The sequence below is a fragment of the Gasterosteus aculeatus genome, chromosome 20, assembly GCF_964276395.1.
Source record: "Gasterosteus aculeatus chromosome 20, fGasAcu3.hap1.1, whole genome shotgun sequence".
NCBI classification, from domain to species: Eukaryota; Metazoa; Chordata; class Actinopteri; order Perciformes; family Gasterosteidae; genus Gasterosteus; species Gasterosteus aculeatus.
In genome coordinates this window covers 14199461-14215910 of record NC_135707.1, presented here as the reverse complement: position 1 = coordinate 14215910, position 16450 = coordinate 14199461, and the positions used below count along the sequence as shown (strand labels likewise).

The 16450-nt window shown below is 42.0% G+C and overlaps 1 protein-coding gene across 3 annotated transcripts in view; it reads left to right on the top strand.

Moving 5' to 3' along the window:
- LOC120810582 (CUB and sushi domain-containing protein 3-like) overlaps window positions 1-16450 on the top strand; it is a 166740-nt gene that overhangs the window by 99911 nt on the left and 50379 nt on the right. For 2 of the 3 annotated variants that reach the window (XM_078094171.1, XM_078094169.1), the window contains exons 38-46: window positions 2178-2296; window positions 3440-3509; window positions 5222-5338; window positions 5585-5794; window positions 6513-6701; window positions 7695-7872; window positions 11247-11392; window positions 11916-11996; window positions 12794-12907. In XM_078094171.1, the coding sequence (XP_077950297.1) occupies window positions 2178-2296; window positions 3440-3509; window positions 5222-5338; window positions 5585-5794; window positions 6513-6701; window positions 7695-7872; window positions 11247-11392; window positions 11916-11996; window positions 12794-12907 (1224 nt within the window). The remainder of the gene's footprint in view (window positions 1-2177; window positions 2297-3439; window positions 3510-5221; window positions 5339-5584; window positions 5795-6512; window positions 6702-7694; window positions 7873-11246; window positions 11393-11915; window positions 11997-12793; window positions 12908-16450) is intronic. The other variant, XM_078094170.1, reaches the window with a different exon arrangement.

Below are 16450 nucleotides of genomic sequence, written 5' to 3'. Positions count from 1 at the left end.
GCCAAAATGTGACTGAAAACCATCTGGAGCTCACCAGGAACCGGTGCCGTCTGTTACTGGGAACCCACTCTCAGGCTGGCCAGAGCACAGTGGTTAGTTCGTGACCAGTCAAGGTATAAGGGAGGTTTATACCCCTGCTCCCTTAAGGTTTAAGGGTTTAAGGGAGCAGGGCCTCTGGCTGTGTGAATACGAAAAAATATACATACTTTGAAAATGTAAATGCAGGCTGTGCTTTCCCGCGTAGTGTTAAAGGAGCTCAGATGTGTTTCCTGAGGATCCTGTATGATTAAGTGTTGTATGCTGACACGCATACTCTTCTTTGGTCCTGTTTATTTTAAAGCATATTCCACTTATCCCACTTCAATTTAAGTGAGAATGCACTGCTTTAGGACAACCCGGGGGAAGGCTGTTTAGGGCTCTGTGTATTATCATGCAACAGTTTTATTTTTAAAGGCTGTATTGTGCTTTAATGTCAAACCTACCTTATGGCAGCCCTCCAACAATGCAGCAAACACTGCTTTAATGGATTCTTGCTCCACATCTCCTTGAATATATTCCAAAGTCATTATACTTGGTTAAAGTAATACTTTCGTTTAAACCCACATGTGAGAAAATGTTAAGGATCCTCCCACTCCCTTTGTAAAATAGCTCTTTTTAATTGTATCTCTGGTTTTCTGTCACGATGCCTCTCTGGTTACTTTATACTTCTACCCAAATATCCTCTCTAGCCACTCCTGCTTCACTGCCTTCAGGAGTTTTTTTAAATCTTTTTTGGCGGTCTGCCGTGTTTACGTTCATCCACCCACCTACTTGGACCTGTTAGCTCTTTGAGTGGGATTCTGTGTCAGCATGTGTACGTTTGTGGGTTTTCCTTTTTCGAGGGTTGTCTGTATGTGTTATCTATATTTTTTGACGGGGATTTATATATTTTCATACCCACGAACCCTGACCTTACGGTTTGCTTACTAAGACAAAAGTTCTGCATTATGTATATATGCCTTCAAAAAGTTATTGCTTTGTTGTGCTTTCTTGCCTTCCTATGTATTAATGCTGCTGCAGTAAGCAGCCGATCTAGGTGTTCCAATCACTTGGCTCCCAGTTTCCTAAATTCGATTATATTTAGACGTACAACGGAGCTAACGCTTACACCGGTATCATTGATTTGCATTCTGTCTTATTGTTGAATTGCGTTCAATGGTAAAAAAGATAGTAGCGAATGTCAATTAGAATCTTTTAAAATGTAGTTTTTGGGGAGCAACTTAAATAAATAGCAGCGTTTTGAAAGAAACATTTTCATAGCAATGTAAAACAGATATAACAGAGCAGATTACTTCCTGTTTGCCTTCTTCACACAGGTTTTAGGCAGATCATAATAACATAAAAACTACTATAGATGACAAAAGTAAAGTAAAGGGGTTTATACTGAGTAAATTGAAATAGTTTTTTGGGCTGGTGGTTAGAACGTTTTTTGAGTGAAAATTGTAATTGGTACGTCAGAATTGGAGGTGTAGTTAAAGTTCATCTTAGGAATTTATTTGCAAGCTTACAAAATTAGCTTGCAAATGACACAACTCAATCTTAGTTTGATCAAAGGTATTTGATCAAACTAAGATTGCAATTTGTGTATCAACAATACAGAACAAAGATATTTGTTGCTCTGCCTACGATATACATTCCCGTGTATTATAGTTCCTTCCTTTTCAATGGAAAACTGCCAAATTTCTTGCATTAATGAAGGTCATAGTTTGTATCAACCACGGCCTTCAAACCATTATTAAAAGGCACGGCAAGTGAGTCTGCATCACTTTGTTCAAATGGAGTCACATTTCTCTGTCAAATAATACTTTGGGGATGGTTTTTTAATTTCCCTATGATGGCTTCAGATAACAGTCGGACGGATTTTGCGATTACAGCCACCAATAGAAAAGCTTTTTTTTTGAGTTTCCAAATGATATGACAGGACAGCGAAATGATGACTCATCCAATTATCATGCATTTAAAAGCCCATTAAAATTAGCTGCTCTGTGATTAAGTGTTTAATATTTGGTTATATTCAGATGATCCCATGTAAATGCAGTGTTCAACAATGAAACAATACCTGATGTGTTTCGATTGTTCCCATATTGTGCAGAAGAATGATTGCTGTCCACACTTGTGTGTTGTGACTCTGTCCCAAGCAATAGGTTTGGATTCGTGCCCAGAGCCGCTGCCTCCCAGTAACGGCCAGAGAGTGGGCGACCGCTACACTGTGGGGGACATGGTGTCCTTCCAGTGCGATCAAGGCTTCTCGTTACAGGTAGGTGAAAGCACACAGTGCTGCCAAAGCAGATATCCAGCTCTCTCACGGTTGTAAGTGAATAATATCCAACTGCCTGGAGTGACACTTTCAAAGGAATACCTCAAAGGACGAATCTGTCAAGGCATCGTTAGAAAATACTTATTCCACGGAATTTGTGTGTGTGTGTGTGTGTGTGTGCGAGCGAGCACGTGGAACTGTGTCCATTAAAATACATCCGTGAGTGCACAGGGTGGTTGACTGTCCTTGTGTATAAGCCTCCAGCCTTGTTGTGTGTGCTTTGCTTTCATTCTTCACTATTTGGATGTTCTTGTGAGAGTGTGGGTCGATTACTCTGCAGCTTTCACTTGCTACAATCTTCCTCGTGTAGATACTGTAGCCATGACTTTATGAGCTGTCGAAGCCCCCGATGCCACGGGCGACTGATTGTGTTAACCGTCGCCTCACTAATCCCGCACCGATTTTTCATCCCGGCTCAGGAATACACAGCTTTTCACATTCTCTCCAGACCAACCAGCAACTTCTAAGACACGTCTTCAGGCTGTGTTTCTGAAAACCTGGAACAGACCAGAGGCCAGTGTAGAAACCAAACCGCATGTGTGGCTGAGTCTTCTGGGTTCAGGTGTATTCCGTGTGTCCTCGCGCATGTGTGTAGTACAACTGTCTACTACAAACGCGCCTCGGGTAGATATCTTCAGGTTCAGCATTCGCGTGTGTGAGATGGCTGCAGGATGTAAAGTTATGAATGTATCTAACAGGAGTTTCTGGAATGCACAGAATTTTGAGAGGATTAAAACAACATAGCGTTGAATATTTTACAGATGATTAACCTGCAGTATCCAACACATTAATATTATTATTCTTTATTCAACAGTTCTTCTCTATAGTCAGACCCCACGTGCTACTCCCAACCAGCAGTAATCGGTCCTTCTCTTAAAAACCATCAAATGTTTACACGCACAGATCTCAAGAGGATTTTGAAAAAATCCCCAAATCTGATTGTTAACCAATTCTAAAGATCCACAGTGATCAAATCTGCCTGCAGAAGACATGTCTGTTTTATATCCTGCTTTTACTTGTTTTTTTATTGCCCTGTATTTTGGAGCTGGTGAAGATATTGTTTTTGTTTGTTTTCCTCAACAGGGTAATGCATATATTACCTGCATGCCTGGCCCCGTCAGAAGGTGGAATTACCCCGCACCTCTATGTTTAGGTAATGTATTATTTCATCCAGTCTGACATTGCCAGTATGCAGGGTTTCGATGATGTTATATTGCACGACAAATCCATTTTTGTGGCATAAAACGCGGATTGTCAGTTTCTTTTGTCTTTTGCCCTTTGCCCTTCTCTGATTGATGTTCTGTTTTATGTCTTCTAATGCAATAATTGACACTGATACACAGCCACACAATGGATCAATGCCCTCACATAGAACTTATTGTTTAACGGAAAGCAACCACTCCATTGTAAGACCAGGGGACTGCGTGATGGGTGGGCGTGTAGGCTCGAGTGGGAGATTATGAATTTTCTTTTTTCCACCTCAGTTCAAAATCAATAAGACTTTGCAGCATCTCAGTGTGTTGTTTGATTTCTGATACCGCTCATGAGTCTCCACTCTCCCCAAACGCTTGCTCTAGAGTTGATTGTCACGGTGATAGATTGCAGAGATTACTGAGGAGGTGCAGAAGCGTCTCTTTTGACACCTCTCAGTTCTGTTGCCCCCAATTACACATGTACACAAACACACATTAGCCGGAACAATGGCTTACAGAGTATTTTCAACACACAAAAGATTGTGCATGCAAGCACACGCTTACTTGCCTCCTTGGTGTAAATTTTCTGTCCCTGTGGTTTTCACAGTTCACTGCAGACATAAATCCCAGCTTTACTGTTGAAAGGCCTGTTCATGGACGCCTGTATTAGCTCGTTAGCGCTACTCCTTGCTCGTTTACTGTACACACGCCCACTCCAAAAGCCCAGGATCTGCATTCTCTCTGTTGCTGATGAACCTGCATCAAAGTGGCCGCCTGCACCCAACACGGGCCGCGTAACATCCTCCTGAGTGCCTCTTATCTTCTCTTTCATTTCAAACAAGAACAGGTCAAGCTTGTTTTCCCACCCGCAGCGCGATTGAATCTTGATCGTCTAGCCAAGGCTCATTCTGCCCTTGGTGGATATTATTCAAAGAAATGGCAGCAAGAATGTTTGTGTTCCCAAACCTTTTCCACAAAAAATTGGCCTGTGTGGTTCGGGATTTGGGAAAAAGACTACACATTTACTTACGTCTGGTGGGTCACACTGTATTAAACCTGGGTCTTTATGGACAGACTAGGATACGAGCCTCACTAGAGGTGGATGAGCGTGTTTTTTCTCCAACACAGTCAACATAAAAAATATGTTGCAAGGGGAGATAGAGGTGCTCACCGCCACCGCTGAACAGAACTCTGACCCTATATTGTGTGGAAGTGACTTGATTATTTTAATTTAAATCGCCATCCAACATGGATGTGCCCGAGTCAGTTATCATTTCACGGCGGCCCTTACAGAGCGTAGCGATGTACGACTCCATCCACCCACCCACCCGCACATCTGCTTCCCCAATCCTAAGCTCATAAAGCACACTCGCAGCACTTCATTTTCTCTCTTGCCCACACAAGCTGTTGCAGTCTGCGTATAATACATGAGCATATAACACACACACACACACACACACACACACACACACCTTTTGAGCACTTGTAGCAAAATGCAGGAAATAAACCGCACTGCTACTCGTCCCCCTCTATTGCACATACGCACAAGAATTATGTCTGTTCTTTGCCCTGCCGCCATATTCCCCCCCCGTCATTGTTTTTTCTTTGTTTTCCCACGGAGGCGTTCTGTGCAGAAGTGACATGTTCTTTCTCCTCTGTTGGTCTCTCACAGCTCAATGTGGCGGCGCCATGACAGACTTCAGCGGCGTCATCCTCAGCCCAGGCTTCGCAGGGAACTATCAGAGCAGCCTGGACTGCAACTGGAGAGTTCAACTCCCCATTGGTTTTGGTCTGTCATCCCCCCCCTTCGGCCTTTTCTGGCTCTTTCTTTGTTGTGCTTGCTCTAATGTTCCTCTCTGCTGCTTCCCTCTGGCTTGTTCTGTTAACCCCTCTCAACTTGTTATTGTGTTTAAAAAAAGAACCTGCTCGTTGTATGCATGTCTATCATGTAACATCATACCCAGTACCTGAAAATGCTATACACATTTATTCACTTATACTTTATTCCTATATTCCTTCTCATTTTGCTTTTTAGGGATCCATCTGCAGTTTCTGAACTTCTCCACTGAGCCTGTTCATGACTATCTAGAAGTGCGCAGCGGAAACCTGGAGACGGCAACCGTGATCGATCGTTTCAGTGGCCCCGTTGTGCCCAACTCTCTCTTCAGCACCACCCATGAGACCACTCTCTTCTTCCACAGCGACTACTCCCAGAACAAGCCTGGCTTCCACATCGTCTACCAGGGTAAGGCACAAGCTTCGGTCCTAGCGGCGAGTTAAAACGGGCTGTCGGCATAGCAGCCGCTGTAACAGAGCACCTAAAAGAGCACAAGTCGGGTTGGATACAGACATGGATTAGTCCTGCAAGGCCAAAGGCCTTCACTACGGTTGTACGATTCCAAAAGGCAAAAGTAAATCAATGCTGAGCTCAGCGGAGGCATCCAATATCACATTATTGAATGATGGTTACGCTGGCTACACCAGTGGGGTATTTCATGTGCTGAAGCCGGTTTGGAATTATTTATCCATTTACTTCATGACAATATTTTGAAGTGAAGTCTTTTACAAGTTTTCTGTTTTTCAAAATGTCAACGTTCAGAAAAAAGAAATATGACCTGGGTGGGCTTCAACCACCAGTAGGAGGGAGTTTTGTTTCTCTGGAGTGTGTGTGGGTGTTAAATATATAGGTTAAATAGTGTCAAATTGGTGAAAATGTAATGTTTGTGTGTGGGTGTCTTCTGAAGATAATAACATCAATTAAAACCTAGAAGAATAGTAACAACACGCAAGTACACGACATTTGGAAATTAATTATAGTGGCAAAAAATAGACTGTTTTTCAATGCAAAAGCATATACTGTACTGATGAAGGAATGTGACATATGTAGATATTATTGCAGTGATGGTGTTTGATAATTCGCTTCTTATCAGTGTGTTGTTGCTTTTTTTGGTCTGTTTTTCCAGCATATGAGCTTCAGAGGTGTCCGGACCCGCGGCCTTTCAGTAGCGGCATAGTAATCGGTCAGGACTACAGTGTGGGGATGACCATTTCCTTTGAGTGCCTCCAAGGTTACACGCTGCTCGGGGAGCCGTCCCTTACATGTCTGCATGGAGTCAGCAGAAACTGGAACCACCCCGTACCTCGCTGCGAAGGTGCCTCACTCGTGCCTCTTATGAACACAACACTGGTTTTCTAGCTAGCGATGTTTATTTACCAAACAACAAGTGGAGGGAAAAAGAGCAGCACTGTTTTAACGAGAATTCTTCCTCCAAATAGCATACGTTTACAGTGTCAACAAACTATATGCATTAAATGTTTTTATTTGATATTTTTTGTCAGTTTTTGCGCAAATGCGCGAACAAATCTTTGGGAAAGTAATACGTGCTTTTCTCTAAGATGCTGACTGAAGTGCAGACGGAAATGCTTTTCCATCACCATTACCTGCTGAAAATACAGTGTTTGAAGTTATTTTGAAAACAAGAAAGTAGGTTCTTCTGTCTGCCTTAGAGTCCTGTCCCTTATTGTCGCACATGAAAGCAGCCAACTCACTTTCACCACTCCTTTACTGAACAAAGTGAGTAAAGTGACACAGCCCGATATAATGATGAATGGAGAATTTGCTGGTCTTTATTACAAAGCTGATGACACCGGTCTGCGTTGTAAATTTCAAGGACACCGCTCAGATGTTGCTCCGCTATAATAAATTATGGCTTTTCTCCCATCAGTTAATTCAAGCAGAAACGTGGGTTTAAAGTCCACAACCAGAGTTTAGTATTTGTCCGAGAAAGTGGTAAAAATAGTGGGGGTTTTATGTTCAGTTTGTCAAATTTGCAGTTCTTTTTTTGGGATCCCCAAGGCAGCGCTTTTGCTTTGACTCCCAGTTCAAAGTCAAATCTTAACACACCCTCTGAAGTGATATGACGGGCGAGTTTTAGTGTCTGAACTACTCCGGTCCATCAGGTTCAGAGCAAAGAGTTGCCATCCCCTGCAGTTGTGTCTAAAATGTGCATCCGTACTTCGGTGATAACCCAGTGACACACACGTATGATTTGGTTTTATCAACAGTTAAGTGCCGATATTGTCATGAAAGCGAGTTTTATGATACACGGTGAATCAAGCCTCTCTGATTTTCTCTCTCTCTCTAGCTCTCTGCGGTGGTAATGTAACATCCATGAATGGCACGATTTACTCTCCTGGACACCCAGCCGAGTATCCACACTTCCAGGACTGCATGTGGACTGTCCGAGTGCCCCCTGGCTATGGCATCTACATCAACTTCTCTGTTATCAATACAGAGCCAATCTATGACTACATCACTGTGTGGTAAATTTTCATTTCCCTCTCTGCATGACATTTTTCATCTGCTTATGGCAAACATCAAACACAGTGTTTACAGCTACAAACTAAGGTTTTTATTTATATTTTTGCTTAAGGAAAAACTGCACAGTATAGGAGTTTTTTTTATACTGTACTTTATACGGATTCCGATTCAATCTGTATTTTCCTCCATAGAGCATCATTTTCTTTCAAAGAGCAATCAAACACCGACAACAAGGATCAAGCATAAATAACAAAGGGGTGACAGAGGACACAACACAGACTATACACAAGTACATAACTAGAGTACAGACTGTTGTTGCTGCAGAGCATATGAGGCCAAATACCTTCTAGTTGAAGAATGTCCCATTCCGAGAGCTGTGTGGAAACAATGAAAGGAATTTTGCAGTTTGTAATGCGATCGGCAAGCTGGACAAGTTTTGCTCAAAGCTCTTAGTGTGACACCTGTACTAGATGAGCCACAAGAAATCCAAATATGTTGATTCTTCTCTGGTAATCTGCGGATTCATTTTCATTGTGACAGCCCCCTTGCTAAAACAAAATAGTACAATTCTGGTACGTGATAAAACCAGAGGGACTGAAGTTGAACGCTGTCCCACCGTTTGTCCCTCCTCTCCAGTGAGTTTTATGCAAAACGACAGAAATGTGTGCAGCTCTGAGTTGTTAGTACGTACAGACCTTTTTCTCTTGCCAGATAATTGTACGGCAGTAAGCTTTGTTGTACTACACGTCTGTTATCAGTCCAGCGGCTGCCTCACCCGCCGTATCCCCCCCTCTGCTCTACCTTTCTGAAAGCCTTTCTGTAGGACGGGTGGCCTCGGGCAGTCATGGACCTCACCTCATGGGTGCTAGAGGACGGAAATGCCTTTCAGCATAGCATGGGGGGGGGGGGGTGTGGGGGGCTACTGGCGCTACTGTTTTCCAATGAAAAAGCACACAGACAATCTGTTCCCCGATGGCAACATTTCATTTCCCTGCCTGACTGCCGTCTCCCATTTTGCTGAAATTGCGCTAAGGCTCTTTTTTTTTAATATGCAATATATTAAAGGAACACGTACATTAAAAAAAAACATTTAATATGCATCATTCTCTCGAGCCACCTGAAAGTGCCTGTAATGAAGTACTGTCCTCTTGTACAAAAATGGCATTCATATATATATTGGAAAAGCACTGTGTTCTCGCATGAGTCTTATTATTCTCTGGGAAAAGAAGACCACGGTGCATCACATCCCCAAAAACTGTATTCAACTTATTTAGGGAGCTTATTCCTGAACACAAATCACGGCAGTAGAGGGTTTGAAAGCTCTTCCCTGCTGTCATTAGTGGAGGTGCTTCTGTGTTCTCTGCTGTCAGCAGCTAATTCGCCTCTCATAAATGGCTTTATGGCAAATGACAAGTTCTATCTTCACCCCACAGCCATCCACCTATCTATTCACCTTGGGACGGAGATATGGAGAAATATTCTCTGTAAATGTAATTCTCCATTGCGATAGGGAGACATGTCATTATGTAATGATTTACCACCATACCAAGTGACATGATAAATCAAGGTACATCATCACTTATGCATATATAGGAATCATTTGAAAGCAATTCTGTCATGTTTTGTTCTGCTCATGCAACACTGCTTTCAATCACCCAACAGAGCTAAAGATAATAACATTTTTACCTCAGTAGAAACAGTATGTGGAATTTCTAGAGGTTGGCAAATCTCTCAACCATCTCAAACAATGTATTTTGCTATGATGACTGCCCCCTCTTCCACTCCTCTTTTTTTTTCTGCCACTTCCCCCTGGCTTCACCTGGGGAGGAGTCTAAGGTCCAGTTGAGCTAGAATCTATAAGCATACTCTGGATCAGACCCGCTGGTTCCCGTCCCATTCCGACCTGCAGGATAAAGCTCCACAGGGAGGCATCCCAGAGGCGTCTGCATTAGATGTCTGAGCCACCCCAACCAGCTCTCTTTAGGAGGAGCAGTAAAGGTCCACTTCGAGCCCCCTCCCCCCCCCCCCCATATATATCCGTCTTCTCATTGTGTGACCCCCAAACTGCACAGGCAGCCCATTTCAGCTCTTTGTATCCGTAAATTGAGAACTTCACCTTCAGGCTTAACTCACATTTTCAACATGACATTTCACACTACATCGTACCCTCATTTGGGATCAAGCACCCTTGATACTTCAAGTCTTTCACTTCAACTGCCATAGGTGGGTGCTGTCCGGGAGATGAGTCAGGCATGACAGGCTCATGACATTGAGGCCCTTCAGCGTCTCATCCACCACTGGCAACGTGCCAATAACTATTTCAGTGACTTTTACGGCCCTATCCTCTTGTCGTTTGTTCTGCTGTATGGTACCTTCCTTAAGGCGTTGTTACTTGCTTCCATCTCTAGAAACGTACTATTTGTCACGTCTTAAACACATTATGATGTTGGTGGTCAATGAAATTCAGTTTATATGTCATGTGGTACACTCCCATAGACATGTCAGCCTTTACAGATAACCACGTTCGCTTATAAAAGAGTGAAAGTCAGAGAGGTCATTATGATTCAATTACATTTCCCTTCCAAGTGCTACAGTTCCGTTAATAGTATATAATGTTATTTACAGCTTTGGGATTTTATATTCTTCATAGATTCCTTTTCTAAGCATTTCTTCCTTCCAGGGGTCTGAAGCACAGTGATAACCAGAAACCCTGATTATGTACACGCATGTACAGGATTTTAACAAAACTAATTTAAAGGAGTGCGTCGAGGAAAAAATAAGCCTCAAACGTGAATGTGGATTTTGCACATTTTTCTTCTTACTTATCTTTTTATCTTATTACATTGTATATAATGTGTATCTTTTTATTGTATTTTCTTCCCTGTACATGCTGCTGTGATACCAAAATGTCCCTCTTGAGGGATCGATAAAGTATCCATCTATCTAATGCCTTTAGCCGTATTTGTTTGGCAACGTGCACGTAAAAGCACGGCGAGGTTTGTACCTAGTCAATACATACACTTCCCCGCCACTGATGCCCAAAAAACCCATCAACTTCATTGTCACAGAATTTTTGTTTTCACTGTTTTGACTTTGGCGGATCCATGATAGAAAGAGAAGGAGGTCTTTTCACTTAGTGTGCGGGTCAGTGGGTGGAGAGAGGCGCTGATTACCTGGCGAGCTGTAGCTTTCGTAAATACAACACCGACGTAAAGTATCACAGCGAGCGCTTTCTGCGGGTTGTCTGTGGCGCTGAAAACGCTACGTTTGCAAATGTACATACATAGGCCCTCCGTCTGCCTCCTCCCTTCACTCTTTCCATCTCTCTCTTTTAGCCCCCTCTTAACCTCAACTCCCTCCCCCTCTTTGCATTCAGGGACGGACCTGACCAGGCCGCCCCTCAAATCGGTCAGTTCAGCGGCAACTCTGTTCAGGAAGGCGTGTCCACCACCGCCAATCAGGTCCTCATCAAATTCCACAGTGACTTCAGCACCAGCGGCTTCTTCGTGCTGCATTATTACGGTAAACCCTCTGATAGCAGCTATGTAGAGCCCTTGTCCCGCACTGCTGTAATGACGGCTAATCTCTTGAGCTTTACTTTTCCACTTTGCTGGAACCCTACAGTGGTAATGAAGACCTCAAAAGAACAGAGGGAAATTGTCCTGGCGTTTATATGTACGAGGATCTCCTTTCACGTTCCCTCTGTCATGAGCCGTTATTTAGCTTTTATCATTTCGGTACATGGCACTTCTATGTCATGATAAATGATGTTCCTTGTAATGCCTGCACTATTTAACCCCCCTTTGAAAATAAGTTGATTGATGAAATGTACCCCATCCCAGCTAAATTAGTGATGTTTTTATTGAGGATTATGAAGAGTAATAGATGGCAATTTACCATCTAATGAAGTTTCAGCGTGATGCAGTAGTAAAGAATGCGCTGTAGGTAGAACAAAAAAGAAATGCATTGTTCTCACACTCACGCACGCTTGAGTTCACACAACACGCGATGTTGCAGATTTCAGCCTTCTTTCTTTTCCCAACAGCATACCAGCTAAGAGCATGTCAGCCACCCCCTCCGGTTGCAAACGCTACTATCCTAACCGATGATGAGGAGTTTGAAATAGGTTTGTCTTATCTCATTTTTCTCGTTGACTGGCCGGGGACAGTGTGTAATAAAACAAATTCGCACCAGACGTACGGGAATTTGCTTGGACAGCCATGAACCCAGGAAACAGGAATAGATGTATGAAATGTTTTAGCTATCAATTACTAAATCCTTTCCCCTGTAAGCGGCATCTTGCATTTTCCATTGACATTATTGTTTGAATGGTTATTTTTTTCTCATTATTTTTGTCAAAATATTGCTCCATGTATTCATTTTACAATTTGAAACACCTTTTGCTGTGGTTCATATTAAATTGTACATTTGCATTATATTTGTATGCATATCAATGTATGATATATAGATAATTGTCAACTTTCACCATCTCTCGAGTTTTTCTCCACCGTCTCAGGATTTTCCATCTATTCATACATTTTGCAAATAGTTAGAGGGCACAGTCTAAATATCATCAGTTTTCAGAAGTCAGTATGAAATTAGTATTATATTACCAGTGTCAGCCTAACTTGGAACATTTCGAATTTTGTGTGTGTGTGTGTGTGTGTGTGTATGAACAATTGTGTTGCTGTATTGTAATGAAGTGCCTGCAGCACTCCGCCTCTCTAAGGGCGCGTCAATCTTCATTAAAAAATGTGTTGTTGATTACTGTTTCAAGTGCTCGTAGTGAAGAGGCTTTTGCTAACAATTTGTGTTGGGGATGTGTGTCTGTGTGTGTTGGGTTGCGGCTGGGTGGGCTGATCATATCCACTACCGCTCGGCCTGTGTGTGTTTGTATGATTGTGGGTGTAAACGGCTTCTCAGGGGACATCATTCGGTACTCGTGCCTGCCAGGCTTCACTTTAGTGGGCAGTGAGATTCTGACGTGTCGACTTGGAGAGAGGCTGCAGATGGATGGACCCCCACCAGTCTGTCAAGGTTGGTTTATCCAATATGGGAGTCTATATTTTTTGCGTGGCTTTATAAATGTTGTGTTCCTTCCAATGTGTGTTCAAACAGGTGTGAAACAGGTTTCTACTCGTGCATATTCAGGTATGTACGCCCCCCCCCCTCCGGTGTTCTTGACACCACTTTGCCATGGTTAGACTCTGACCCCAAATCATGGACCGATGCTCCCCCAGAAGTGGCCCTTGACTGGAGGATCAGTGTGAAACAGATTACAGATCAGCAGTTTTCATCGACAAGTGTTTTTTTTTTTTGTAAAAAGGGAGATGGCGCCAGTCTATGCTGCTCGTTTCCCACAGGAGACTGTGAGTTTATATTGTACCCCTTTAATCCTTCCTCAAATGGCCCACTGAATACAATGATGTTTCAGGTCTTCCTTGGCAAGTTTTCTATTCTTTTTAAGGGACATGGATTTTTCAAACCGACGCAAAGGAGAATAAATGTCAGGGTTGTCTGCATCACAGATTTTGTTTAGACCAAAACCGTGCCTGTCATAGCGATGCATCTCTGACGCAGACAACACAGCGCTCTGAAACCTCGTATTCCCCATGGATAGACATTGCTTGAAGGCCCTTTGTCTAGTCTTGAGTTGATGAGCATTTGTCTTTCTATTTCTAGAAACTAAGAGTAATCGCGTTGGACATTCAGACACACAGCCTTTATGCATAAAGCATCTTGGAATAAGACTATTCATTGGGAACCTATTTGCTCATCCCTGATTTGTATTATTTAATAAATAACATGACATCCCGGTTCTTAAAATGTAGTGTTTTTGCGGCCAACATTGTTTTGCTCTTACGAGTAAGATGTACCTGATTTAATTTTACTAAAGGGACATGCAATTTGGAGAGAAGCAAATGCAGGGTTTTCCACTCATCCTGGAAAATGAGAGAAAAAGTCAAATGTCCCAAAAGGAATCTTGTCTTGTCAATAAAAACTATTTCAGCATTCCTCTACTTTTCTTTCACCATGATTAAAAAAGCTATTTTATCTTTCAGAGCTCTCCAAAATATGGATGTTACTGCCATCTAAAAGTGCCAAGAAATTGTCGGCATCATATTAACTGTCAAACGAGTTTATGAACCAGATTATTTTGAATAGGCTGCTCTTGGTTTGGCTCCGTTGCTTAAGTTGTCATGCTTGCTTGCGTTTTTCAACTGCAAAAGTTTTGTGTTTCATGATTCAATGCTGGATTGTAGCAATGGTCGTACTGTTGGACATTGTTGAAAGACTTGTATTACAGAGAAACAGAAGCAGGGGTAAGAACAGTAAATGGGAGCCCAAAATACCAGTTTAACACTGGCGTACAAATGTAATGATACTTTTTACCTTTCCAGCATTGTATCTGAAGATATAAATGCTACATTCCTACAGTCGAATGGACCAAAACATGGCATGAAATGTTTATTTATACATTTTTTATTCCTTTATAGTGAAGTATTCTGAAACTGTAGGTTGTGGTTGCTTTATTCTGTGATGGATTTTTCAAAATTTCTAATCATATAAGATCTGATTTCATAGCATCTGTGCAAGACTGCATATCTATCATATTGCATATTGCACAGATGGGAATAGTGTAGGACACGATGGCTCTCTACCTGAAAAAAAAACACCCTGGAAAAGGTTCTCTAGGAAAGCGTGGGGCCCCTGAAATAGTAACGGCCCAGCTTGAGTTGAGTTATCTGATCTGTGATCCAGACCCTTGAAGATATTGAACTGCTTTATTCATGAAGGCTACAGTACTGCCAGTCATGATATTAGTGCATGTGCAAATGTCAGACCAAAACCTTGTAATTCCATGCATGTTTGATCGATGTAGGTGCATACGTGTGAGTATCGTAAAGAACACGGCATATCTTTACTTTTTCGGCTTTGGGCGTTTTATAAACAATCTTAATGTATCATTCATGAAAGCACAAGGGGAATTAAGTCCTGTGCCATTGTGTTGGCTAGTTAGACGGTGCAGAATAAAGAGAAGAAAAATAACTTCAATGCATACCTGCAGACCACATTATGCTTCTCTGGCATACAGAGTCATGTTGAGCCTGACCGTAATGCAATTGCTGCGACTTTTTTTTCAATATTTCCTTTTACAGTTTCCTCTTGCTATGGTAACTCAGTTTAGGAATAACAAAAGAAATAGTTAAAAAGTGATTTGCTCTGTTTGTTCTCTGCCAAGTGAGGGCAGCCATTCACTTGAGACTGCTGGTTTGAAATATTCAAGCTCTGTTCTCATATTGGTTTTGCCAGCCCACCTTCTCATGTGTTACCATTACACAAAGCTCTGCCAAGACCAACCAGCTCCTCTCTGCTAAAACGTGCACACTCTACTTGAAATCATGTTACAAGCTTTAATTTGATGAGCTTGCCAAAGTCAAAGGGGTAAAGCATGTTGGGACTAATCTGGAAGAGCAGAACATTGTTTTTCAGTTTGTCTGTGTTGTGCAAAGCAATCGGTCAGACGGCACAATCTGATGTCGGGACAGCACAGGCTCTCGCACATCAGAGTAAATTGTGCTGCGCACTGCTAAATGACCGGGCCCTGTTATTCGTGTTAGGCTGTATACGGATAGTACACAGGAAATTAAATAAGGTTTTTAAAACGGTCACGTGAGAAAAGACAAGAGTTTGAAATTGTTAAAGTCCGCAGCGAAATGAGCCAGTACATTACGGTAAATTTAGTAAGCCTGCTTTCCGTTTGTGATGCAACGAATCATAACTCCCGAGTTCTGTGTGTGTCACAGATCAGATAGAATCATTTGCAGCCCTGTGAAGTCTATTAACCAAAAGAAATCTAAATTCCTTTAGAATTTTTATTTTTTTTCTCATAAAAAGGAAAGAAATAATTGGGGTTTTATCAAATAAAACAAATCTTGTCAGTAGTTTTAATGATGCGTTACAAGCAGCTTAGTGTAAAAAAGGAACAATCTATGTGTCTATTTTATGCTGCTGCGAAAACATTGCCTTCATCCTACTGAATTCCTGAGTTTTCAACAGAATTACTTTTAAAAATATTACATGTGAACTTTATTAACTACCTTCACCCAACCCTACTACTTTTCACAATGTAACATGATCAGAGATTGGCGACTAGTAAAGCATGAATGCCGATGTCCTGATCACCCATTCTACTGAATACAGGCGGATAACAGTTCTCAGTAAAACTTTTATCTCACATTGTGATGTTGAAGCTAAAGTTTGCAGGTCATTTGCGCAGCAAACCCACGAGGGAGGATCTGTACCGACCACTGATTGAGCGACTGTGGTCCTTATCACCATCATTCGTTGTGATGATGAACAAGATGATGAGTATATCATATATCTTCATTGAATAGACGTGGTTGGTACTATTGTTGTACGTCCGGGTTAGAAATTTGTTGTTTGACATTTTCATGCATCACCTCATTATTGTAGTTTAGAATTCATTACATTTTCTTGTCATGGATATGTTTTGTCCTTGTGCCACCTCTAGCACCAAACTAATTGCTCTCCTTGGGAGATGTAAAATTGAACTTA